Genomic DNA, 26,823 nt, shown 5'->3' with positions numbered 1-26,823 from the left:
ATTTTAATGTTCTTATGTATTGTGCTTTGATATCAAAACCAAGTAACCAGAAAGAAGTATTTTTTTAACAGTCAAAAAAATATAATAGTTTAATCACTACAGTAAATAGTTACATGTTACTATGCTAAGTCTATAATATAGTAAAAGCACAAACATTAATCTCTATTTCGCCTGTTCATAAACCATATAAATGGATCATACTTTTTTGAATTTAACAGCAATGTCAAGTTGTATTCAAGGGATGATTCACAAGCTACTCAATTTCCAGTACTTGTTTGTCTGCAAACTCACAGAACTTCTCATTAAACAAAACCTGTGGATCTTTATGAATTAAGACACCATCTTCACCATAAGCATCCTTCAAGAACACAACCCAATTCATCTCAGTTCCTGCCAAATAAAAGCTCCTTGGTTGCTTCAACAGCATTGCATAAGTATGCTTAGTAAGACTTAATTCCTCTTTAAACTCAACAATGTGGTGAATCGATGCTCTTTTCTCCAATGTCAAGCTCAAGAACTCATGAAGAACACCTACCCGATACTTCTCAGCCTCCAAAGTCCAAAGATCCAAACTCGCCCCATCTGAATAAGGCGAAACCAGAGGAAGAGTGTTTAACAGATTCAATTTCCGTTCATCTTGTTCGTCTAAATTCAGTGATTTTCCGTGTTTTATCTTGAATTGAAAAGCTTTCTTGGCTCGATCTTCATCAACCATGAACTGTTGTTCTAATGTGCTGATGGCAAGTTTTGGATCCCAGTTCACAAGCTCGAGAATTCTCTTTCCACCTTCTTCAACAATGGTGTTGAAATACTCTGGATATTTTCTCACACGATCTCTGAAATCTTCTGGAATCCCGAATAATGATCTACAGTGATAGATCTTGCTTAGAGGAATTCGTTTATTTGCAGACATCATTAGCAGCTTTCTAACAGTATTGATCCGATCATGTTCCATTTCATCCATAATCATCTTCTCTTCTTCTAGAAATGTCTCCATGAAATCTGTGAATCCGAACCAGATTTTGTCATTGGAGTGGCGGTAGGTTTGGAAAATGAGGGGGTGGCGCTGGATGAATTTTAGAACTTTACGGCCGCGAGGAAACCCTAGCTCACGGTAGAGTTTTCCGGCATCATCTAGGCGGAGGACTTGTTGTGGTTGTTTCAAGAGGTAATCCTTGGTTTTGGTGACAAAGCGGAAGTGATTGTCTCGATTGAGGATCTTCTCGAAGTGAGGAATACGTTCGGATTCGTGCTGGACGTGTTTGGTTCTCGCGGATTCTTCCTTTTTGCGTTTTTTCTTCTGAGATTTGGGGGTTTTGGTGATTAGAAATGAAGTCGAGTAAGAACGTGTGATGAAGGTTGAGATAGAACATAGACTAGGGTTAGGGTTAGCGACGGCGGAGTTTTTCAGCGGCAGTTGCTTGTTTTTGGTGGCGGTGGAGAACAGACGCCAAAACGCCATTGACAATGCTACTGATTCTTAATACTAATTCAAAGCAAAAGGACTCGAATCAGAAACTCGCCATCGACGGGGTATTCACATTTGCCACATAACAAAAATCAACTACCTCCGTAAACATAAAATAGGAACTCACTGGACACGAATATCAAGAGCATAAGTTTAATCTTACCTTGTCAAAGACGAACATAGTCGTTATCACCTGATGAAACAGTGATCACGAGACCAAACCTCATCTCAAATTCTACTCCAAGAAATTAGAGTCAACAGTGAACCAGTTTCAATGAAACTGGTGTTGAAGTTCTCCACAGAAATTAGAATCGACAATGGAGAGGAGAAGAAGTTTTTGTTTGGGCTTGGTGGCAATAGTGGATCCCACCATTCCAAAAAGAATTCGTGTGGGCTATGAAAAAATTGGATTACAATTTAGAGGCTAAATTGAATAGTTAGTTATACGGTTGGTTAAACCGTTAAACCCTCAAGTGCATTGATTCGTGGATTTTCTTTTTTTTTTTTTTTTTTAAGAAAACTTCCCTAACAAGGGTTTCGGATTTTGTGCAACGAGTAATCTTCGGCTGTAAACATGAGATTATGGTGTTGTTTGTTTTTGGCTGCAGATCTTCTTGTCATCTTCTGTCTGCGCCATGCAAACGTTAAGCTTCGCCAAATGTTTATTTTTTTTTAAGACTGCAGACCAAAAAAGGTCTGTGCGTTCTCTTCTTGGTGCATATGTGGACCAGAATCTTCAAACCTCTTCAGACATATTCTAACCTAAAAAAACACATATATTTTTATTTTGTTTTTTTTTAACTTATATTTATTCCAACTTTATGTATGATAAATAAATTGAAAAAAAAATACAATACTTAAAAAAAAGATTTGATAACACAACTATGATATTTGTGAAAAATTTATAAATAAATATTTAATTACAATAATAATTCATGGAGCTGTTTATATAGATATTAAAAAAAAAAATTCATAATATTGTCTTATATATTTTTTTGTGAAAATTTTTATGATTGTTCATTTATTGGGAAAAATGTTTATGATCAGTTTTTAATTGATTTAATTGAAAAAATAAAATAAAAATTTTGATAATTTTCATTTAAAATCAAAGTTTATTTCCATTCATGTTATGTGTTAAATTATATTATCCCTAATTACAATATTTAAATATAACTTTACGATAAGAGTTTGTTGGTTATTATTAAATATATAGGATAATTATTACCATTTTATTTTCATTTTTGATACAATCATGCATAAAAGTTAATCTACATTTGTTAATTATCTATAATAAAGTTATAAAATTATCTAACAAAAATCGTTTAAGTTTTTTTAATCAGTTTAATTAGATTTTAGTTTATTCTAATACCCCGCAGATATTAAAAAACAAACAGTTTTATTCTTTCAGGCTGCAGACGGTTGGTCCACCTCTTCTACTGCAGACATTTTGCCTCAGAAAAAACAAACAACACCTATGTCTCATGCACTAGAGTCACTACAAACGAATTTTAAATGGCAACGAGGACTGACTAGTATGAGGATTTGAACACATGTCAATAAGTTATCCATCATATCTTCTGCATGTCTTACCAAACCATTACAACTCAAGTAGATGAATTTGAATAGAGTAACTTGTCATGGTCTTTTAGGCCCTGCTTAGTGAATAGACCTGGGTGGAATAAAACAACACTAAGTTTTTTAGATGGTGTTTGGCATACCTGGAACAAGAACAATTTGAAAGTTTGATAAAGTCCAATGGGACAATTCACTCAAAAAACAGTCACACCCAAAAAGGTGGAACTCAGTAGAACACGTCTCCGCCCAAAAAAAATCTGACGAAAATAACCCTTGGAGCGAGTCTCGTTTTGCATCTCCGCCTACCTCGTTATCTACCATTGTCTCCTATAATCTTCATAATTAATCAACTGCACACAAAAACTCATTCTTGATTATTGATTCTAGATTAAGTGTCATTTGAACTCTCAAGCAATCGATAATCTCATCATTATTAGTTATACTTAACATCGCAAGGCATCATTCTTTATTGAGATTCAGTAGTATCATCATCTCTTCAATCAATTGAACAATATCTTGATCTCTTTCTCTCCTATCCTTAGTCGCATCTCTTATGTGTATTAATTTCAACTGGACTAAAGTTCTCTATATAATGAAAACCACTTTTTGATCGATGTTTGTATTCATTCTCTCTATCAATCGTTACTTACATTTGTTGTTGTATAATTTTGTGTTTTAATATCACTTGTTACTTGATTCTTTCTTGATTACTTTATAATTACCTGCAATAAAATCTTTTTGTTTCATTTGGTAGTTTAATCTGTAATTATTGTGATGTTCGAATACATGGTGGATTCCAACTCTTGGTTGTTTACAAGTTATCTTCTGTAAAAAATACTAAAATCTTATAATCACTTTCCATCCTTTATCCTTCTTGATTATTTAGCCATATAATTCAATATTTTATCTTCTCTCTTTTTGTCCAAACGACTTTCTTTCATCATCATCTTAAAGACATAACACTAGGAAGTGCATGACATGGAACGAATAGCAGATGCAATTAAACGTCAAATTTTTTACTAAATTACCCCTAAGAAGGGAATAAATAACAAATGCAATTAGAACTCAACTTTTGGACTAGATCATTTCCAAGCAAGGAATGAATAACAGATGCAAGTATACCTTAAAGTTTTGACTAAATTGCTCCCAAGCTTTTGTTTATGCCTACTTTATGATATAGATGCAACCTAGTTCTTGGGAGGTTTAAAAACGATACATGAAGAGTTGAAGACCATGGAGCTGTTTTCTTCATAAATCATGCGAATTTGTTTGAATTTTACAAAAAAATGGATTTCTTACCGATGTGGAATAGCTTGGACGCAACTACCAAACCACTTTTTGCAAAGACTGTATTGTAAGAAGACAATTGATGCTTTTTATTTTCTTATTTAAAATTATGCAAATTGGAAACCATTTTGGTTTAGAACTTTGTTAATCTTGAAACAATTTCAACTATTTGGTATTATAACTTGTTTTAATATGAAAAATTTAATTTATTTATCAAATAAAAATTTTAATTTTGAAGTTATGTATGTTACATAAAATTTTTATTAATATTTTTTACAAAAAGATAATATGATCATTTTTACATCTTGTTCTGTCTATATCTATTGTTACCAAAGTGTTTCAAACAACTTGTTATGTCCGGTTCCAATATTACCAAACACTATATAAATTGTTTGTCCAATTCAGTTAAGTCTACTCCAGTTTTGTTCCCCCCGATTCTTCTACCAAAGGGTATCTTATAGTTACTGATGTGTAACTTGAGAATTATGACTCCTATTCTCACGAAAATACTTAAAAACACATTTAAAGCACATGATCGAAAACGTGAAAATGATAAAATAATAATAATAATAATAATAATAATAATAATAATAACTTTAATTTATTTAATTCACAACTAATTATATAAATTACTATAAACACGACAAGCACATGTTGATATCTTGTCAATTGTGTATTGAATTTTGAACATGACTACACTTGACACAAACACAAATTATCGAAAGTTAATTTGGTCCCAAATTCGTTTAGTGTTGTGCATTTTTGTCGTTTTGTGCCATGAATTAACACCCTTAGTATCCACTAGGTATGAGAACACGATCAACCTCCACTGGATGTATATTATCTACGACAAATTACAGTGAAAAAAATAATAATAACACCATATCTAAATGCAAGAAATAGCAATGTATTTTCATATATTTGTTTGTTACATCCTACTTTCATTTTTTTCTAATTCAACATTGTATTTTCAAAAACAAATTTTATTAAGATATTGCGCTTTCGTAGTTTTACCAAATTATAGCATTGTACTTCAAAAAATATATGAGACATTATACTTTCAAAATCTAATCTACTAAAAATTGCTTTGTATATACTTAAGTAAATTTTGCTTTGTATATACTTAAGTAGATTTTTGAGTAAATTACTGCAATCGTCCCTGTGGTTTGGTCAAAATTTCATGTTTGGTGGCTGGTGCCTAACTTTTTTTTTTGCACTCGGATCGTCCATGTGGTTTGATTTTGTTGCGTTTTTCGTCCCTATGGTTTGGTAAAAAATGCATGTTTTTGGTCCCTAACTTTATATATGTAAGGGACGAAAAATGCAACAAAATCAAACCACAGGGACGATCCGAGTGCAAAAAAAAAGTTAGGGACCAAACGTGCAATTTTGATCAAACCATAGGGACGATTTCAGTAATTTACTCTAGATTTTTCAAATGTCATTTTTTGTAATATGAAAAAAAAAATAAGTATAAAGGGCTATAATGTACAAATAAATGAAAATACTTTGTTATTTCTTACATTTAAAACGGATTATAAGGATTTGTATAGATGTATAACTATACGGTCTCATTTAATGTTGTTCAACGCATTATGTAGTATGTTGCCTTCTTTTCGAGGAAGCTAAGTTGGAGTCACCCTCCCTCCTTTAATTCTTTATATGAACTTTTTTTTCTTCTTTTTTTTTTTTTTACCCTTTTTACCCTTATCTTTTTTGCACCTAAAGTTTTTAATACTTGCAATTTCAACTTCATAGTTATTTCTATCAAATACTAATTGTGAAATTCATATATTACATTAGTTATTTTAAAAAAATTAAATATGAATGTTTAAATATTTAAAAAAAATTAATTTATAAGAAAATAAGAAAAATAACGAACTATTAAAATTGAAATGTTTTTTTTATCTTTTAAATTTAATCAAATAATTTAAATAAATAAACAAAAGAAACGAAGAGACCTTAATTTGAAAAGTTTGAAATTAGAAAATAAGTTTATTAATGAAATTAATATCTAATTATTACTACATTTATTACAATTATTATATTAAAATATTATATGATATTTAATAAAATATGAAAACTTATAAAATAACGTGCTGGAAAAAATGTTAATTCAAAATAACCACAAAATCTTCGAGTAGATTTTTATTTTTTATTTTTCTAAATCTGAGTCTACCGTTTATTTTTTATTTGTAATTAAATGATTTTTAGTTTGTTTTTACCTTAAGGTTCCAGATAGTTCAAATTTATCCTTGATATTCTCTCTCATTTGATTTTTGGGTTTATTTATCAAGTTTTTAATCATCCGATTATAAAACTCTAAAACTCACCTGATATTTTCCCTTCCATTTCATTTGTTCTAAACTTTTTTATTCTAATTTTCTCCCACTTTTTTTCTATATAAGAACCTTAGTTTTTTAGACAAATACATATTTATAATCATATTAATTTAGAGTTCCTTTACCATAGTAGTTCTTTTCTATTGGACCAACATCAATTTCTTTTTTCTTTTTTTCTTTTTTCAATCGGTGATACTCATTTCTTCCATTATAATCCAGTTCCCACCGCTCCACCGCCTTACCCCTTATCTCTATGACTCTATCTCTTCCCTTTTTATTTCTGCTTTCAACAGATTCGCCTACATCGACATTTACCTCCAACTACATCGGCCACAAGGGCTGCTTTAGATCCTCTAAATCACAACACGCTCCTCTGTGCTTGAAGTTTATGTTTTGCTGGTGTTCCTGGTGGTGGCCAACAAAAACCCTAAATTGATTTCACTTCTCCCTGAACGCTTTCAAATAAAAACAGGAAGAAATCGAAGGTCAGTTCATGCTTGGCTTCGATTTTGAAGGTATGTACCCAAGTGAGCCCTAATTTTTTATCCAATCATGCCATCATCGTTCTCTCTGATTTAATTTTTGTTCTAGTTCTTTCCACTGTTCCCTCTTCTCAATATCAATCTCTATCCTCTCTCAATCTCATCTGTAAAGTTGGCGATACTACTTATCACCGCCTTATCCATGAAGGTATCCGCTATATGGTGGTGTTGTCTCGATTGCGGCCGCCTCTTTCATCGAATCGCAGAGAACAGAAACGTCACCGCCAACGACACCTCGACCTACTTCTCCTGGTCTCTGATTCCCCCTCCACCGCCTGGTTTGGCCAGGGGCTTCCCGATTTCCATTTTGGGTCCTTGCTTACCAAAAATAAGCCAAAACGGGGGTATCTGCATCTTTTGGTGTTCCTGATGTACTCCAATGGTTATGGGATTCCAAAGGATACCCAAAAGGTTTGATTTTTAGGTTTTAAGCTTCGAATTTTAACTTTACTTCGAATAGGATGAATTATGATTTTTTGTGATTTCGGTTTTTAGGTCTTTCTTATTCTGTTTTGGTCTCTGGTCATAAAAGACCATGTTTTTGGGTGTATCGGGAAAGACAGAAAGAAGAAAAAGCCACATGTTGAGGTCTACAGTGGAATTAGTGAATCAAAGACAGAAGCAGGTATATTTGTGATTGTAGCTAATGTATGCAATATTCCTACGATGTTTCACTATCTTTACAGCTTTTGATTAAGTGAAACCCAAAGGATTGTGGAATCTGATAAATAGGAAAATGGAGCCTATGCCATCCAAGAGAGTACTGTGGATCTCTTCTATATTTGTTAGTTTTCCTTTCACTCATATATGTAGTTTATATAAACGATATTTGTTTTTTAAATTATAAAGATTTAAAAGTTGGCGTTAATCCATATGAGGAGATGGATTTGACTAACTCAGAATTTGCCTAAGTCATAACCCTTTAAACCATTTGATCATCTTAAATTCGAATAAAGATAAGGTACATCAACAAACTTTCATAGGGTTGTATAGTTTATAGTTTATCTTATATCATTCCAAATTAAACTATTTTTGTGTAATTTTTAGATATGAGACTGGAGACCATCTTCGTGTACACTGTAAGAACTTAAGTGAATTTGTCGAGGATGCTGAAAGATTGGTAAGGTTAGCACCAAATACTTATTTGTCACTACATAATGGTAAGTAAAGTTGCATAATATTATTTCATGCGACAATGTCATTTCACAAAACAATAATACAATTTTTGTTAAATTTAAAAAATGTAAAGTCAACTAACATATTATTTTGCAATATTTTTAAAAGAACGTTGATATATCAACAAATTTTTTTGATACTTCCATGGATTTTGAAGGAAATTGACAGTTATACCCCTCCTTAAATTAAAACGTACGCACACAGTATAAAGTTTGTTAATTAGTAACTCTAAATCATCATGATTCCCGAGTTTGATTTAAAGTACTTGATTTACTCCTATAAAAAAATGGATTATCGCTTTGATCGAGTTCAATAAGGAGTTAAAGCGTTATTTACATGAATAGATACTTCTATCCTTTAACCAGCTTCCAAATTGGGTATGGACTTTTCTTTTATCATATCAAATGCAGTTGATTTAATAATGTTCAGATTTGAACTATGATTTATATTTGATTCAGAGGTGAGTTATATTTTTATAGCTTTTTGTGTTTGTTAAATATTTGTTTTATTTTTTTAATGTATTTTCCTTTTCAGGTTAAATAATTATGAGGTAATGGAATTTTTTTTGAGGAAAGATAACTTCTTGATATGAGTCCTCAACCAAATGCAAATTCAGATACACGGGCAATAGGTTATTCAAATGTATTAATAATATATGTGGTTATAATCTTCTTTTTTATTATTTTTGGGTTTACACGTTAGTTTTCTTTAGATTTTTTTTTAATTTTATTTAATGGCAAATTGTATCTGTTTGTTTATAAAAAAACATTTTATTATTGGTGATATAGTTTCAAAACACTCCCCAACAAGAAATAGATGAAAACCTTGAATTCAGAGCCCTTCTAACTGGATTTGTAAGTCCCCTGCACTTATTTGAACATTAAAAAACTAAGTATTTTTTTTAATTATAAAATTTGTGAAAACACATATGTTAAATCTGTTTAATTGGTTTACAAAGGCATGGAAGTCATACACGATCTATCAATGGCTGAATTCAACATGTTCGGCTTATTATGTTCAAAAGATGAGCTATCAATTAGTGCCTACTATTTCTTTCTATAAGATTTAGTATAATAACAACTTCCTTTATACAATTAAACAAATGCCTGCAACTTTTTGACAATTGTGTAGTTTTGATATACCACATGGCAAGAACTATGTTAGGGATCATTGATAGTTGTCATCAAATTGGTTGTTTGTATTTGGGTTTATAACTCCACTTTTCTTTTCCTTTTCAGCAAAATATATCCTTTTATAGAATGTTTATATTGACTACTTTTAAGTGACGATTGGAAAAGATTATTTTACACCACTAATATTCAAGAATTGATACTATGCCATGTAATCAAATGATTATGGGAATGATGATGAAAAACAAAAAGAAATTACAAAATTATATAGAGTTTCGCTTTGGCCTACCTCTTTCCTTACATTTTTTGTCGCATACAAATTGATGTGGTTGAAATATGTGTATGTTGTTAATTATTATTAGTATATATAGTGTAAGGCTTGCTATTGAACGATTTGACAATTAAGAATTGTACATTTATGTATAAAAACCCTTTGCAACACATGTTTCATGCATAAACTACCCAAATTAATGTGTTTGTTTGAAAGATAATACTTGCATTCATAAAATCAGAAACATGATCACAACGATTCACAAAGAGAAAGTTTAAGAACATCAAAACTCATAACTAACAACGGCTAACCCTCGGAACGCGGGGTGACACTTTCCTAGTTATACAATATTTTTAATAATTTATTATAGTTTCTTACGACTTCATATATATATATATATATATATATATATATATATATATATATATATATATATATATATATATATATATATAACTTGCTTGTGTATACGAAATATATTTGCAACAGGACCGGTCCTGAGGAATTAAATATCCTCAAATGCCCATGACAAACAAGAAAAAAAAGGATACTTATCGTTATTATAAGTTGTTATTTTTAAATAAATAAATACAATAAAAAAAAATGGACCCCGTACAACTGCCCAGTTCCCCCCCTCTCCCCCCTCTTTAACGACATAATATAATTGACGATTATAACGATAAAAGTTGATGATTATACCCGAATGATACGTCGGAATAATCTTGATGATGATTAGATGGATGATTATATGAATGGTTTTGGATAATTTGGATGGACACTTTGCTATTCAGAAATAGAACAACTATTTCAAAAACATTCTTGCCTTTAAGGCACTCTTTCAAAATACCATTTTCAAAAACATTTGACGCTTTCGTTTCAAAACATTTCATATATCAAAGCATTATATTTAATTATCATAAAATCATTTTGCCATGTACCCCAAAGTGGGAAAAATGCCAACACGTACTCACCTCAATCACACGTAGGTTAGCTAATGCTCTTCTTGTTCCTTTCCCCAGGTTAATCCTCTTTAAACACTACCTACACCATGTATGGATATAATTCATTAAAATGACCAAAATACCCCTAAAAGGTTCAAATACTAAATTTTATTGTTTCAAATCATTCCTCATGCAAAAATATGAATGTAGGCGAAAATCGTGCGTAAATCCGAGTCCGTATGCAAAAGTTATGAAGAAAACAAGAAAATCTCTAAACCAGGGGACTACACGGGCCGTGTTAATTAAGCATGTATTAACACGGGCCGTGTTTCCTTGTCTGTACACACACAAAACTCGTTTTTTCTCAACATAACACTATACTTTGCATAGTTCTTGAAGACCTTTTTCCAAATCACTTTGTACCATTTGTATAGGTTCTCACACATGTTTAGGAGGTGTTTTATCATCTTAAAACACTCCACTTAATCCATTAAGTGTTCATTGAAACCTTAAGATCATGATGATCCTCAAGTGTTTAGAAGAAGAGTAAACTAGTTGATTTTTCACTTGAACATTCCAAAGGTCACAAGGTTTGTTCCCAACTTATTGAACACTCATGTAAATGTTGCCAAGCATATAAAACCCCCATTAATCTCATTGAAAATGCCCGATCTAACTATGGAATTCTCAATTCCATTCCATGTTCCAAAATTGTCCTTGGTTCATAACAATCACTAGAGATGCATATTTGCTAACATTCATTTATGTTTATGTTTCACTATCACCTCTTGAGTGTCAATTCATGTTCATGAATATCATTCACTTCTTATATGAGATTCATTATGAAATTATCAATAGATTTCCCAAAATGTCATTATGGCCAATTATTCCATAAATTCAACTATATACCACCCGATCCTTAATGTTATTGCATTCAAATCATATTATCAGTATCAACTCATATTCTAATTTCAAGCACTTCCATATGGAGAAAGATAAGCTTACCATGGGGGTAACGATATTCTGACTCAAGCTTTGAACCAAAGCTAATTCTTTTCTTCCTTTAAGCGTCAAACTTCATATTTGAAGGCCTTTCCACTGCAAAAATAATAATAATAATAATAAATAAATAAATAAAAAATAAAAAAAACTTGAATTAGATCTACGAAATGATCACTTTTGGTAGCTGCTGCCATACCAACAATCTATTTTTCGTAAATAAGCACTAGCATTACGGTGCGAGATCTGCCAAGCTAAGCTGGAAGGAAACCTTACTTTCCTTCCTTTCCCCAACAGCTACAAGATCTAGCCTGATCAAATCTATATATCTCGCTAATGTCATAGTTACATTCTAGATCAGCCAAATTCTGTCGTTCCCGACTTCATTCTCCACAGTAATGGCTTTACTACAATCCTTTCTCAAGCATTTGGTAATTCTGGCTGTCGTTCCTGTTGGATCGGTCACTCTAGATCTTTAGTCTACAATTTCTATTGGGATCAAGATCCCCTTACATGTATTGGATGAAAGGTCCTAACTCCTAGCAAAGTCATTCTTCACTAAGTTTAACTTCAAACTAACTGGGAAAGCAGAAGCACAAAATTGATCTGCCGATTCCTTTGAATCTAGCCTCTCGGTCTGTCATTATACCTCGAGAAGTACTTGCAGGATTCTGCCCTAAATCTAGCCAAAAGCCTATTCCGAAAGTACTATCAAACGAAGCTCAGTTCAAGGCTACTCTCGTTCTTCTTAAACTTCTTCCATTGTTAGCCATGATTAATAATCTCTTGTGAAATAGCAGATGCATAGGCAATAAATTGTTAAAATTTTATATTTAATTTTTTTAAATAAACATATGTAATATATGGGTCTCACACTTAGTTTTATAATCCATAAATATTATATTTAATAAGATTTTACTAATTTTTTCTTTAAAAATATTTTATTGTAATTTTTATCTTTTAATCATATTTTTTATAAATCTTTTCTTTAATCATACTTTTATGATTTTTTTAAATATTTTTTCCTATATTTTTTCCAATATTAAATCAGATTTGTTTGTTTAATAACTTTATATATAAATTTTAACAAAATTAGTTATATAATTATAATAGAATAGTTATGTGATTAATTAGATATCCAACTTACAAAGGTGTATCATTTAAAAACTTATTATCATTCAAAAGGTTAATATTCATAATTGATGTAAAAAAATTAGTTAGATATGTGTTATCGAGAAAAAGATATAATAACTTGTAAGATTGTCGGTTTGTAGAAAAAAATATGACTTTTACACCAAACAGAAATAAATGACAAATATATATATATATATATATATATATATATATATATATATATATATATATATATATATATATATATATATATATATATATATATATATATATATATGGGAAAAGTGAATATACCCTTAAGGGTATATAAGTTTAGGTACCCAAACTCACTATAATACGTCGTTTTGTTTGATATATTTATTATAATGTTCTTCAACTTCAATCCTTAACTTGATTTACTTCCAAGATTTTCAAAATTTTATTATTATCTTCCTCTTACATCACATCTTTTTTACGAACATCAATTAGGCTATATATATTATAGTTGAAAATGAAATTATGTAAGAGGAAAATAAATGTGAAATTTATAAAAATCTTTGAATGAAATCAAGTTAGAATTTGAACTATAAGAACATTAGACAATTACAATGTATATATATATGATACAAAGCGATGTAGTATGGTGAGTTTGGGTACCTAAGCTTATACCCTTAAGGGTATATATATATATATATATATATATATATATATATATATATATATATATATATATATATATATATATATATATATATATATATATATATATATATATATATATAGGCTTTTGTGTTATACTAAATAATAATTGTAATTAAAAAGAGATTATATTTACATTTTTTGTAAGTTAAAGGGATTATATCTACATATCTTAAAACTTAAAGTAAAAAATAAAACTTATAGGGGCCCTAAGTATCTGTCTGTTTTGTGGGTCACGACCCTATTTTTAATAAATCTGAAAGTTTTACAAACCAAATCCAAAACAGCCCTATTTTTGCAAAAAAAAAACTCTAATTACTGACAAGTGAATAAATACACACTCAGGTACATTGGCAATGCTGTATTTACCACGTAGCAGAGTTCATCTTCTCGAAAGTAGTGATTCTGCTTTCTATTGCGAAAAAGGTCCAATGATATCTTGCAAGTTGCAACGATAGTAGAGTTATGGTAGAGCTATTTAGAGTTTAGATGGCAAATCTTGTTTGACTCTGAGTCTGGATACTTCATCAGCTATATCATAGTCGAGACGATGGGGATATATGACTTTGACCAAAGTTGAGTAATTTAAACTATATAAGTTAATGCTATACAGTTCAGTTTTCGGTGATGCAAATCGATTTTGTCTTTTCACCTTAGTTTATTATATATAGCGTCCTATAAAACCCTACACTACACATACAAGGCACCTTAAACACAGTGTCCACACAAGAACCATTTCAAACATACAATCATGGGATCCATTGTTAAACCTCATGCAGTGTGCATACCCTTTCCAGCACAAGGCCACATTAATCCCATGTTAAAACTAGCCAAGATCATCCATTCCAAAAGCTTCGATATCACCTTCGTCAACACCGAATTCAACCACCAACGCCTCCTAAAGTCACAGGGCTCAGCCACTCTCAGCCGCCACCCTTCCTTCAAATTTGAGACCATTCCTGATGGCCTTCCGCCACCGGAAAACCTAGATGTCACCCAAGACATTCCCTCTTTATGCAAGTCCACCTCTGAAACGTCTCTTGAACCTTTCAAGAAGCTTCTCTTTAAACTCAATGATACCACCACAACACCTCCAGTGAGTTGTATAGTTTCAGATTGTTCAATGAGCTTCACAATTGATGCAACAGATGAATTGGGAATACCAGATGTTTTGTTTTGGACGACTAGTGCTTGTGGCTTTTTGGCCTATGTACACTATAACACTCTCAGAGAAAGGGGATTCATTCCACTAAAAGGTTATGCATCGTATTAATTTACCTCCTTAACACAATTTTCACAAATTCTTTCTATTGCTAGTACTTGTAGGAAGTTTACTTTTGGTTTTTAAAACTTTCTTTTATAAACATGCAGATCCTGCTGACTTAACAAATGGGTACTTGAATACAGTCGTTGATTGCATACCTAGCATGAAAGGCATACGATTGAAAGACATGCCAACTTTCCTTAGAACTACAGATCCAGACGATATCATGGTCAATTATGTTATTCGAGAAACCACAAGAGCTAAACGAGCTTCGGCAATCATACTCAACACTTTCGAGGACCTAGAGCACGACGTGTTAAAGGAGCTCTCTTCGATCTATTCTCGTGTGTACTCAAATGGGCCTTTACATACCCTCGAAAACAATTTGAAGAACAAGGATTTGGAGTTATTGGGGTCAAGTCTCTGGAAAGAAGAGGCGGAATGTCTAGAATGGCTGGACTCCAAAGAATATAATTCGGTTGTTTACGTGAATTTTGGAAGCATAGTCGTGATGACACCTCAGCAATTAGTTGAGTTCTCATGGGGACTTGCTAACAGTAATCGGACCTTTTTGTGGGTTATCCGACCAGACCTTGTCTCTGGAGACTCACCTATGCTGCCACCGGAGTTTCTAGATGCGACGAGCGGCAGGGGGTTATTAACAAATTGGTGTCCTCAAGAAAAAGTTCTAAATCACCCATCAATTGGAGGATTTCTGACGCATAGTGGATGGAACTCTACCTTGGAGAGTATATCGAGTGGAGTTCCGATGATTTGCTGGCCTTTCTTTGCTGAACAACAGACAAATTGTTGGTATAGCTGTAATCAATGAGGCATTGGGATGGAGATAGATAGTGCTATCGACAGAAGACAGGTTGAAAAGCTTGTGAATTTTTTAATGGATGAAGAAAAAGGTAAAGATATGAAGAAAATGGCTGAAGTTTGGAAGGAAAAGGCTGAATCCAAGTCATCTTTGTTGAACATAGACAACTTGATCAAGGAAGTGCTATTTCGATCCTAGGGTTCGAGTGCTTGGGACATGGAACTTAATTTATGTGTTTCAAAGTTGTAGAACGCAAGCATTGACGTCTTCATATTCAGGACGACTGGATTCTGTTAATTCTTTACTTCATGTATTCCTATCATCCATTATTAACCTCCCATATTAATAATTACTTTGTTGCTATGATTACAATATTATTGATATATACGTTTATTTAATTTACCTAATAAGTAATCTCTAGATAATTTTAGTTTATTATGAAAATGAAAGTTAAAAGGAGGAAAATGCTTTATTATTATTTAATCACTACAAATATGGAATACCTGCAGTTACCTGTGACCTACATATTTGGCAGAAGAATTGGAAAGCAATCTCAGGATGTATTTGACCCTTTATAGGTATAATCTTACATGGTCAAAGACGATCATAGGCGTTATCATCTCAAATTCCACCTCCAAGAAATTAGAGTCAACCGTTGACCAGTTTCAGCTGGCATTGAAGTTCTCGACAGAAATTAGAATTGACAGTGGAGAAGAAAACGATGTCGAATAAAGGGCCATTGTTGCTGAAGAGCGTGACATTGTTTAAAGCCTACCTTTTATTTCGAAATTTTTTAGAGGGGTCAGAAAAAATGAAAGAGCAATTTACAGAATGTCATGTTTAATAAATAAATAAATAAATTAAAAAAAAACAGAGGATGAGTTAAGATATTCAGATCTCTTTAGATGAAGTTTTTGTTGGGTTTGGCCGCAATGCTACTACCGGTCCAAAAAGGATTTTTTTTTTGTGGGCTATGTAAAAATTGGATTTATGACTGCCAAGTTGTAGACACTTAAAAAACCCTTCTATAAGCATACCCACAAACATACATCCTTAAGCTCAAAGTTGCAGCTTCACTTATTTCATTTCATTTTTCTTAAAACCAACATAACCAATTGGGGATTTAACATCACGCCCCTCATTGCACACAGATGGGCTGAACCATGTTTCCTAGAAAAAAATAGTCCAAAACAAGATTAAGAATTTCTAATAGGAACATATATAGTGCTAAGTGATTTGGAGAAGTCAAAAGTCAAAAGGAAAATAAGGCTTTCGATGTGGTAGTCCGTACATTAAGCTCAAAATCACCCATAAGGTGTACCAACTACCACATCGAAAGCCTTATTCGTCTTTTGACTTCATTTGAGCTCGATCAAAAGGGTTTGAATGTCAAATGCTTAGGGTTTTGACCTCACTCGATTGCAATTTGGACCTTATATGAAGAGAAATATCATAGGCCATGAACAAAGCGAGCAAATGATTGAATATCTTCAATACAAATAGGGAACAACATGGATGAAACCTCAATGCCTTAACTATCATGGTTGCTAAGCGTAGGAATACCATTAATCTGTATAGGACACCTCGAGTTCCAAGTAGACTCAAATTGGAACCTTCTAGATAAAGCTCATCTATTTTGGACCTAGTCGAACCGTTTAGAAAATCACCTGATCCAATCTAGGGACCACAACCACTAATCCTCTTGTACCTCTTTCGATAGTTATCTCAACTTAGCTTCTTGAAGCCTCATGGTTTGCAACAAATGCTTTTAAAACTTGTTTGGATAGAGATCGGATCCCAATCTAATCTACCATTTAGCTAGTAACCACAACCTATATTCAATATAGTTCCCACCTTGACAAAAAAATAAACCTATTCCATAACGAAATTGATAAATGCTTCATTATGGAATAATAATGTACATGAAACAACATTCCGTCCCATAAAAATTGCAAACATATCTTCTTGGAGTTAAATGTAAAAACAACGATATAGTATCATTGGTTTGTTTTATATGGCATTCTTTTTTCATTTCCTTGCATTACGACATTATACATTGGAAAATTTAGTTATTTAACAATGTCTTTCAAATACAAAGCATTGTACATTGTACAATATCATTGCTATATTTTTTAAAGTATAATGCTCTCATAGTAAAAAATTGAAAGTGCAATGCTATTAGTGGGTAGATTTGTCAAAACACTATATATTTAATAAGAAAAATTCTGAAAATACAATGTCGTTATAAAAAATCGAAATTTGATGATGTAATACACAAACAAATCAAACTATATTGCTATTTTTAAGGTTGATCTCTTTATTTTTTTGCAATATTGCCAACTCAAAATTATATATTGATTGCCCATTATCATCACCTGTTTATTTATATATAATTATATGTAAATACTAAAGGACCACTTTTTTAATTAATTATATATTCTATAATATTAATAAAAACAACTCTGTGAAGGAAAAATAACTCTCTAAAGGGTTAAAAACATCCAAGGTTAAATTTTCCACCTTTTTAACTCTCTAAAGGATTAAAAACATACAAGGCATATTGTATATCCTACACACTAGGATATTTGATACGCTACATACTAAAGACATAGTGGTGATGCGGCACATCACCTCAAGGTATACACATCCTTAGCGGCATGGTGATGATGTGGCCGTCAATGGGTGTGAAAGGAGATAGCCTCTATCCCTCCCCCTCTTCAATAGGGAGAGGCGATGCTGATGCGGCCACACCATATGGTATGTACACGGTTTCTTTAGTTAGGTAAATAAAATAAAAATTAAAAATGTATCTTTCTCTACGGTTCAAGTCTTATAAAAAAAAATTTTGATTTAAAAGTACGATCAGATGATATGTGTTATCGGTTTTTAAAAAAATAATAATAAAATAACAAAATAATTATTATTTATTAATATGTGAGAAACTATATAGGATGATAGTAATACTAATACAAAGTAGTTAATCAAGTAACATAATACAATCGTCGTGAATGTGAAGACGTCAATGCCTGCGTTGTACAACTTTGAAACACATAAATCAATTGCATGTTCCAGGCACCCGAACCCTAAGATCGAAGTAGCACTTCCCTGATCAAGTTGTCTATGTTCAACAAAGATGACATGGATTCAGCCTTTACCTTCCAAACTTCAGCCATTTTCTTCATATCTTTACCTTTTTCTTCATCCATTAAAAAATTCACAAGCTTTTCAACCTGTCTTCTGTCGACAGCACTATCTATCTCCATCCCAATGCCCCATTGATTACAGCTATACCAGCAATTTGTCTGTTGTTCAGCAAAGAATGGCCAGCATATCATCGGAACTCCACTCGATATACTCTCCAAGGTAGAGTTCCATCCACTATGCGTCAGAAATCCTCCAATTGATGGGTGATTTAGAACTTTTTCTTGAGGACACCAACTTGCCAACAACCCCCTGCCACTCGTCGCATCTAGGAACTCCGGTGGCAGCATGGGGGAGTCTCCGGACACAAGGTCTGGTCGGATAACCCACAAAAAGGTCTGATTACTGTTGGCAAGTCCCCATGAAAACTCAACTAGTTGCTGGGGTGTCATCACGGCTATGCTTCCAAAATTCACGTAAACAACCGAATTAGATTCTTTGGAGTCCAGCCATTCCAGACATTCGGCCTCTTCTTTCCAGAGACTTGAACCCAATAACTCCAAATCCTTGTGCTTTAAATTGTTTTCGAGGGTATGTAAAGGCCCGATTGAGTACACACGAGGATAGATCGAAGAGAGCTCCTTTAACACGTCGTGCTCTAGGTCCTCGAAAGTGTTGAGTATGATCGCCGAAGCTCGTTTGGCTCTTGTGGTTTCTCGAATAACAAAGTTGACCATGATATCGTGTGGATCTGTAGTTCTAAGGAAAGTTGGCATATCTTTCAGTCGTGTGCCTTTCATGCTAGGTATGCACTCAACGACTGTATCCAAGTACCCATTTGTTAAGTCGGCAGGATCTGCATGTTTATAAAAGAAAATTTAAAAACCAAAAGTAAACTTCCTAAAAGTACTAGCGAATTTGTGAAAATTGTGTTAAGGAGGTAAATTAATACGATGCATAACCTTTTAGTGGAATGAATCCCTTTTCTCTGAGAGTGCTATAGTGTACATAGGCCAAAAAGCCACAAGCACTAGTCGTCCAAAACAAAACATCTGGTATTCCCAATTCATCGGCTGCATCAAGTGTGAAGCTCATTACACCATCAGAAACTATACAGCTCACTGGAGGTGTGGTCGGGGTATCATTGAGTTTATAGAGAAGCTTCTTGAAAGGTTCAAGAGACGTTTCAGAGGTGGACTTGCATAAAGAGGGAATGTCTTGGGTGGCATCTAGATTTTCCGGTGGCGGAAGGCCATCAGGAATGGTCTCAAATTTGAAGGAAGGGTGGTGGCTGAGGGTGGCTGAGCCCTGTGACTTGAGGAGGCGTTGGTGGTTGAATTCGGTGTTGACGAAGGTGATATGGAATCCTTTGGAATGGAGGATCTTGGCTAGTTTTAGCATGGGATTAATGTGGCCTTGTGCTGGAAAGGGTATGCACACTGCATGAGGTTTAGCAAGGGATCCCATGATTGTATGTTTGAAATGTTTCTTGTTGGACAATTTGTGTTTCAGGTGCCTTCTATGTGTAGGTTTTATATAGGACACAAATTAAAATAAAACTAAGACATGAAAACACCAAATCGATTTGCATCACCGAAAAAGGAACAGTTTAGCAATTAGCAGTTCAATAAAATATATTTAAATTATTCAACTTTGGTCAAAGTCGTATTCCACCATCTCGATCATAAGGATACAGCTGATAAAGTGTCCAAAGTCAAACAAGATTTGCCCTCTAAAGTCTAAATAGCTCTACCATACAACTCCCTTAACACAACTATATGTGACACGAACAGTACTAATTATTGAAGCATATACAAAACAATAACGTGATAAAATTGAACCATGCATAGTGTTTCCGTATACAAAACTATAATACAAATTATTGAACTATAGTATTTCCGTATACAAGACTATAAGGCCAAACTAATACTCCAGTGGATAATATTTAAAATAATACGAGTTGAAGACCCGACCATGCACGTGGAAGCGAAATGAAATTTGAATACGTAATTAAACAACGTTGCAAAATATGATTGGACCTTTTTCGCAATAGAAGCGGCAGAATCGACTTTCAAGAAGATGAACTCCTCTACGTGGTAATTAAATACAGCGTTGTCAATGCACTTGTGTGTGTATTTATTCACTCGCAGTAATTAAAACTCATTAAATGGTGGTATTTTGTAGCAGGAGTGTTAGGTTATTTTGCTAAAAATTTGGTTAATAACATAATATTTTTTTTTTGAATTCATGTATTTGAAACCAATCCGGATTCTTTTTTCCTTTTCCCATATTTATTTGAAATTTTCATGACTTTTCAATTTTTTTATAATAATAATTATAATTTGATAATTAGGTTAAATAAATATTAAATCTAAATTGTATTCCACTAGTACAGAATAGCTTTTGTAGTGCGAATTTTTTTTTGATGCGCTTATTTTAGGAAACCGTCTCATCAAATCAATGTAACACTAAAAAATATGAAAACCGCATTAGAAGAGCAACAAAAAATTCTTCCAACAGATTTATTAATGCGGTTCACCAAAAATAAGCATTAAAAACGATTTTTTGATGCTATTTGCTATAAACGCACTATTAAATTCTGATTTTTTGGTGCGTTTTTTTTCTAACCGCTTCATTTAACAACGATTTTTTGGTGCCATATTCCAAAACCGCTTCATTAAATTACGATTTTTTAGTGCCATATTCGAAAAACCGCATCAATTATGATTTTTTGGTGCGTTTTTTCTAACCGCTTCATTAAACAACGATTTTTTGGTGCCATATTCCAAAACCGCTTCATTAAATTACGATTTTTAGTGCCATATTCGAAAAACCGCATCAATTAAAAGCTAATTATTCTCAGTGCGAGGGTTTCTCTTCTTTGTAAATGTGAACATTCTTCTTCGATGAAATTCCTCTGCAAGTGACAAAAACTCAAAATAGCCTCATTAAATTGTCTAGTTATCTTCATTAAAGGTAAATTAAATTTTATTGTTCTTTTGATTTTATATTACCTATTTATTTATTAAATGATTGTTTAATTGTTATTTTTAAATTGATTTTTATAGATTATTAAAATGTTAAAATTTACATAACCTGTTTGTTGAAAATCGATATATTTGTTTGTTTATTTTAATTTTCAGATGACTCGTGATTATTGGATTTACAAAGCTTCACGTTTTTCCGAACTTTATATAGAGGGTGTTCGAACTTTTATTAGGGTTGCCGAAGCAAATCGCGTGAATAATGGAAATGAATCGATTTCTTGTCCTTGTAACCTTTGTAAAAACTTTAAAACGTTTAATTTTATTGGAGAAATAGAGTATCATTTGTTGCAAAATGGTTTTGTGCCTAATTACACTTGTTGGTCAAGACATGGAGAAACACTTGTTGATTGTGGCACATCGTCGAGCAATATAAATATTCATAATAGTACATACAACAATGATTCATTTGTTGATGAAGATGATCATCATTCAAAAGACCCAAATGACAATTTCAATGAAATGTTTGATGACATGGAGACTAACATGGATGATGTTGAACAAGAAAAGTTACAACGAGTATTTGAAGAAGCGGAAACTCCGTTATATAGCGGTTCCAAATTTATGAAACTCGATGTGGTATGTAGGCTGATTAACTTAAAGTCGAAAAACGGATGGAATGATAAAAGTTTCACAAGTCTATTAGAGGTTTTGCATGACATTCTTCCGGAAGATAATGTATTACCCATTTCTACATATCAAGCAAAAAAGCTAATGTGTCCGATGGGATTGGAAGTTGAAAGAATACATGCATGTCCAAATAATTGTATGTTGTACAGAAAGGAGTTCGAGAATAAACATAATTGTGTTTTTTGCGGTGCATCGAGGTATAAACGGAAAAAAGATTCGGATGAAGTAGATGATGATGTGACGAAAAATGGACCACAGGCTAAAATATTATGGTATCTCCCTATTATACCAAGACTAAAAAGGTTATTTTCAAACGAAAAAGAAGCAAAGTTACTTTGTTGGCATTCGGAAGAACGTGTAACTGACGGAAAACTAAGACATGTTGCAGATTCACCTCAGTGGAGAAATATTGATAAGAAGTATCCTGAATTTGGAAAAGAGATGAGAAACATACGGTTTGGGCTAAGTTCAGACGGGATCAATCCTTTTGGGAACATTAGCAGTCGTAGTAGTACGTGGCCGGTTCTTTTATGCATTTACAATCTTCCACCATGGTTATGCATGAAACGAAAATACATTATGATGTCGTTGTTGATACTGTTGGAATAGTGTCTAAGGCTGTAACTATATTCGGTTGTGCATGGTCCTTTTGGGTTGCCTTCACCATAGCAACTTGAAGGATGATTTGTTAAGAGAGAGTAAATATTATAAGAAATAATATTTAGCTATTTGATTAATATAAGTCATAAATTAATTGGTATTAATTTGGTGACTTAAAGAGATTAATTAAATAAGAGGGTATAAACTGTCAATTGTTTGATAGTTAAGCTTTAGACTGTAAATCCATTAGGGTTGACCTTGGACGGATTCTAGGAGCTTTAGGATAGCTCAAAATCGTCCATAGGGTTATCTATGGAATGGATTTGGATAGCCTTAAGAGAAGATTATCCAATTAGGGTTTAGAGTGAAACCCTTAAGGAGTCTACAAGTATAAATAGGCCCTTGGGATGTGGAATTCGTGTACAACCTTTCAGAACCTAAAGCAAGGAACCTCTGGTCGAATTCCATCCCCTCTCCTCTCTCCTAAATCATCTTGCTTGCTATTGGTGTTTGTAAACCATTAGAGGAGTGACAATTGTGACTCTAGAAGCTCCAAGACAAGAAGATCAACAAGGAACTCAAAGGTATGATTCTAGATCTGTTTTAATGTTGTTGTTTAACCTAATTAGCCATTAGAAGTCTTGGATTCAAAAGCATGTTTATTAGAAAGCCTAGATCCAAGCAATAGGGTTTTGCATGCGCACATAGGAAAGTTCTTATGGCTAAAACCCAACAGTGGTATCAGAGCCTAGATTGGTTTTCTTTAAATTGTTGCTTGAATAACTGAAACAAACCTGCAAAATTCGAATTTTTGGGTTTTGAGTCACTGACTCGTCGAGTTCCATGGTGGACTCGTCGAGTAGGCCTGACTCGTCGAGTCCCCTTGTGCACTCGGCGAGTCCAAGCGTCAGATAGGGCCAGATTCGGGATTTCTTTGTGTTTATCTTATCCAAACTTTCCATAAACTAATTAGATCAATATGAATCCGATTTTTTGATAAATATAAGTGTTATCTTGATCTAGTTAAAGGTAATTATCAACTAATTAAATATTTAGTTTCTTTATATGATAATTAATTAATTGTTTTAATTATTTTTGGTAATTATCCTCAAAGAAATCAAAGATAAATCAAATAAAGATAATTAAGATATTAATTGTTAATTGAAATTATTTGTTATTTGATCCTCCATGTTTTTAAATGTTTAAAACCTACCCTATAGTTTTGAAATTTATATTTGTGATTAAAAGCATTAATTTAGACAACTTAAATTTCAAACCCTAAATTTTGAAAAGTTTAAAATGCAACCCTATACTTATATGATATTATTAGAATAATATATATATGTATAACTAAATGCTAGTCTTACCGCTAGTAGGCCTCATTCACGAAGCCGATCTATAAGGTGGGTATAAGGTTGCGGCCTATAAAATGGCGCTTAATGGGTGTACACTCACACCCACCGCTTGCTTGATTGGTGGAGGGTCGTTAGCCGAACGGGTAGGATAGGGCAACCTCATCCTCTCATTAAAAGTATAATAAATACGAAGTAACTAAACTTTCCTTTTAAATTTCCCAATCTTAGTTACTTTAGGAAAAGTGAATTGTTGCAATCCCATGAAATTACACTTTGCACCTTGCTAAGATGTTAGTGGAGCGTGTGTGGTTTACCGGCACACTAATTGGTTCTAAGCGAAGGTGGCAAAGGGTGATTCATTGTTTATCATAGTTCGATGGAGCGTGTGTGGTTTACCGGCACATCGAATAGGTGATCGTAACAATGAAGGCACCATGTAAATTTGCATGGTAATTCACACCCGCTTTGTGATCCTCGGCATCCCAGTCACAAACAAGAGGGGCATATCGAGATTTAAACATGCCATTGAATAGTTCAATGAATCTCATCCGAACCTAGGAATTCTCAAAAACACTTAGGACTAAAAGTTTAAGTTTTGTGATGGAGAATTAGTGAATCGTCATTCACTTACCTTCAATTTATTTGCATGTTAGATTACGGCATCCCTTTTCTAGTAAGTAAATGTTATTGTTGGATCCTAGCCCTAATTTTTCTTATTGGTTGATAATTAGGGATTCTTGTTCTAATCTATCTTTGTCCTTTCTATAGATGTCAAACGCAAACAACGCTGCTGCTAGTTCTTTCACGTTGATGAGCCTTTGCCAAAAGGTCACCTTCGATGGAACGAACTTTGGCGAATGGATAAGATACATTCGCACCATTGCTCGCTATGAGGATAAAGAGTATGTCCTCGACGAGAAGCTCGAGAAAATCAACCCCGAAGTTGCTACTCCCGCCGAAATCACCGCCTTTGAAACCCATGAGCGAGATGCGACGAAAGTACATTGCATCATGATCGCCACCATGAACTCCGAGTTCCAAAAGTCCTACGAGGACATGTATCCATACAAGATGCATCAAGACTTGTTGGAGAGGTACCACCAAAACGCGAGACAAGAGCGTTACGAGATCTTCACTAACATGATTTCCGCTAAGATGGGTCATGGAGAATCTCTTACCGTGCACTTGCAAAAGATGCAAAGGTATGTCGACCGCCTTCGCAAGTTAAATGTTGACTTCGGCGAAGACTTGGCGATCGACATGGTGCTTCACTCTTTGCCTCCGATGTATAATCAATTTAGAATGACCTACCACATGAACAAAGAGGAGGTCACTCTAAGTAAGCTCCAAGGTCTCTTGAGGGTTGCTGAGAGCAATTTCAAGGACAAGTCTGTTGCACCAACTCCCAATCCGTCTGCTGCTCCTGTCTTGGCTATTGGTCAAGGGAAGGGAAAGAAGAGGAAAGCTTCTTCAAATAACTATCGAAAGGTGAAAGCCCGAGATGGTTCCTCTTCTAGTGGGACCAAAGTTGATCCCTCTAAGCCCTGCTCTAACCCGAAGGAGGCAGAGTGCCACCACTGCCACAAGATAGGACATTGGAAGCGAAGCTGCCCGGACTACCTGCAAGCCATCAAGGAAGGAAAGATCAAGCCATCTTTCGCAGGTATATATGCAATAAAATCTAACGATTCTAATCATGCTATTTCTTAGGTTCTTGACACCGGTTGTGGTTATCACATTTGTTCTAATGTGCAGGGACTAAGAAGAAGTAGGGATGTGGAGCAAGGAAGGATCAATCTAATCATGGGGAACAGAAGATCGTCGCCTGTGACCAAGATTGGAGTGTATTCTTTGGTGCTTAAGAATAGTTTAGTTTTAGATTTGAACAATTGTTGCTATTCGCCAGAAATGGCTAGAAACATCATTTCATTTCATGGTTTATATAGACAAGGTTTTAGATTTTCTTTTAATAATGAGAATGGTTCTATTTTGGCTTATCTGAATGGTGTCTTTTATTTTGAAGCTATACCATGTAATGGAATATATGAAACTGTTATGATTGTTGATAACTTAGGAAATGATGTTTTGAATATTGATTCTTCCACTAGTATGGATAAAGCATCCTTGTGGCATTGTCGTCTTGGACATGTCAACAAGAAACGCATAGCCCAACTCCAAAAGGATGGAGTGTTGGAGTCATTCAACCTTAGGGAAGATGACACATGCGAGTCTTGTTTGCTTGGAAAGATGACTAAGTCACCCTTCACGAGCACTTGTGAAAGGGGTGAGGGACTATTAGACCTAATACATACCGATGTATGTGGACCTTTTAGATCAACCACGAAGGATGGGAACCGCTTCTATGTGACCTTTACCGATGATTATAGTAGATATGGGTATATCTATTTAATCAAGCAAAAGTC

The 26,823-nt window shown here is 33.4% G+C and overlaps 5 protein-coding genes across 13 annotated transcripts; 3 read left to right on the top strand and 2 right to left on the bottom strand.

Annotated features, from left to right (window-relative positions):
- Positions 1-141: 141 nt before the first annotated feature.
- LOC145030656 (Ubiquitin carboxyl-terminal hydrolase family protein) lies at positions 142-1,836 on the bottom strand. Of its 2 annotated transcripts, none has more exons than XM_078979082.1 (2): positions 1,632-1,836; positions 142-1,486 (listed from the first exon to the last, which is right to left on the bottom strand). In XM_078979082.1, the coding sequence occupies exon 2, from the start codon at positions 1,460-1,462 to the stop codon at positions 254-256; it is 1,209 nt and encodes a 402-aa protein (XP_078835208.1). In that variant the 5' UTR covers positions 1,463-1,486; positions 1,632-1,836; the 3' UTR covers positions 142-253. The 2 variants fall into 2 exon arrangements, with proteins under 2 accessions (XP_078835208.1, XP_078835270.1); XM_078979144.1 differs by having other exon boundaries at positions 142-1,473.
- A 4,955-nt stretch (positions 1,837-6,791) lies between these two features.
- LOC145030337 (uncharacterized) lies at positions 6,792-9,743 on the top strand. 8 transcript variants are annotated; one of them, XR_013676606.1, is made up of 8 exons: positions 6,792-7,187; positions 7,264-7,625; positions 7,710-7,839; positions 7,947-7,998; positions 8,262-8,339; positions 8,925-9,021; positions 9,179-9,244; positions 9,349-9,743. XR_013676606.1 is itself a non-coding variant. In XM_078978830.1 (7 exons), the coding sequence occupies exons 1-6, from the start codon at positions 7,166-7,168 to the stop codon at positions 8,980-8,982; spliced, it is 702 nt and encodes a 233-aa protein (XP_078834956.1). In that variant the 5' UTR covers positions 6,792-7,165; the 3' UTR covers positions 8,983-9,021; positions 9,179-9,319. The 8 variants fall into 8 exon arrangements, 4 of the variants coding, with proteins under 4 accessions (XP_078834956.1, XP_078835030.1, XP_078834858.1 ...); XR_013676604.1 differs by having other exon boundaries at positions 8,925-9,032; XM_078978830.1 differs by lacking the exon at positions 9,349-9,743 and having other exon boundaries at positions 9,179-9,319.
- A 4,513-nt stretch (positions 9,744-14,256) lies between these two features.
- On the top strand, positions 14,257-15,882 carry LOC145047800 (7-deoxyloganetin glucosyltransferase-like). Its single transcript, XM_078996165.1, has 2 exons — positions 14,257-14,799; positions 14,915-15,882. Exons 1-2 carry the CDS (start codon positions 14,295-14,297, stop codon positions 15,637-15,639), a joined length of 1,230 nt encoding a protein of 409 aa, XP_078852291.1. The 5' UTR covers positions 14,257-14,294; the 3' UTR covers positions 15,640-15,882.
- A 2,725-nt stretch (positions 15,883-18,607) lies between these two features.
- On the bottom strand, positions 18,608-20,368 carry LOC145030264 (7-deoxyloganetin glucosyltransferase-like). Its single transcript, XM_078978680.1, has 2 exons — positions 19,734-20,368; positions 18,608-19,627 (listed from the first exon to the last, which is right to left on the bottom strand). Exons 1-2 carry the CDS (start codon positions 20,236-20,238, stop codon positions 18,714-18,716), a joined length of 1,419 nt encoding a protein of 472 aa, XP_078834806.1. The 5' UTR covers positions 20,239-20,368; the 3' UTR covers positions 18,608-18,713.
- A 1,546-nt stretch (positions 20,369-21,914) lies between these two features.
- LOC145047618 (uncharacterized) lies at positions 21,915-23,054 on the top strand. The gene has a single exon (XM_078995928.1). It carries the CDS (start codon positions 21,915-21,917, stop codon positions 23,052-23,054), a length of 1,140 nt encoding a protein of 379 aa, XP_078852054.1.
- Positions 23,055-26,823: the final 3,769 nt, after the last annotated feature.

Source organism: Lactuca saligna, chromosome 1, assembly GCF_052625555.1.
Source record: "Lactuca saligna cultivar CGN05327 chromosome 1, ASM5262555v1, whole genome shotgun sequence".
NCBI classification, from domain to species: Eukaryota; Viridiplantae; Streptophyta; class Magnoliopsida; order Asterales; family Asteraceae; genus Lactuca; species Lactuca saligna.
The sequence above is the reverse complement of the archived record's forward strand: the minus strand, read 5'-3'. Positions and strand labels throughout refer to the sequence as shown.

Bases quoted from the DNA above. Each gene is read 5' to 3' on its own strand.
- LOC145030656 (XM_078979082.1), bottom strand. From the start codon at position 1,462: ATGGCGTTTTGGCGTCTGTTCTCCACCGCCACCAAAAACAAGCAACTG.
- LOC145030337 (XM_078978830.1), top strand. From the start codon at position 7,166: ATGCTTGGCTTCGATTTTGAAG. The intron at 7,840-7,946 runs GTATATTTGTGA...TCTGATAAATAG, and splicing joins TGAATCAAAGACAGAAGCAG to GAAAATGGAGCCTATGCCAT. The intron at 7,999-8,261 runs GTTAGTTTTCCT...TGTAATTTTTAG, and splicing joins TGTGGATCTCTTCTATATTT to ATATGAGACTGGAGACCATC.
- LOC145047800 (XM_078996165.1), top strand. From the start codon at position 14,295: ATGGGATCCATTGTTAAACCTCATGCAGTGTGCATACCCTTTCCAGCA. The intron at 14,800-14,914 runs GTTATGCATCGT...ATAAACATGCAG, and splicing joins GGGATTCATTCCACTAAAAG to ATCCTGCTGACTTAACAAAT.
- LOC145030264 (XM_078978680.1), bottom strand. From the start codon at position 20,238: ATGGGATCCCTTGCTAAACCTCATGCAGTGTGCATACCCTTTCCAGCA. The intron at 19,628-19,733 runs GTTATGCATCGT...ATAAACATGCAG, and splicing joins GGGATTCATTCCACTAAAAG to ATCCTGCCGACTTAACAAAT.
- LOC145047618 (XM_078995928.1), top strand. From the start codon at position 21,915: ATGACTCGTGATTATTGGATTTACAAAGCTTCACGTTTTTCCGAACTT.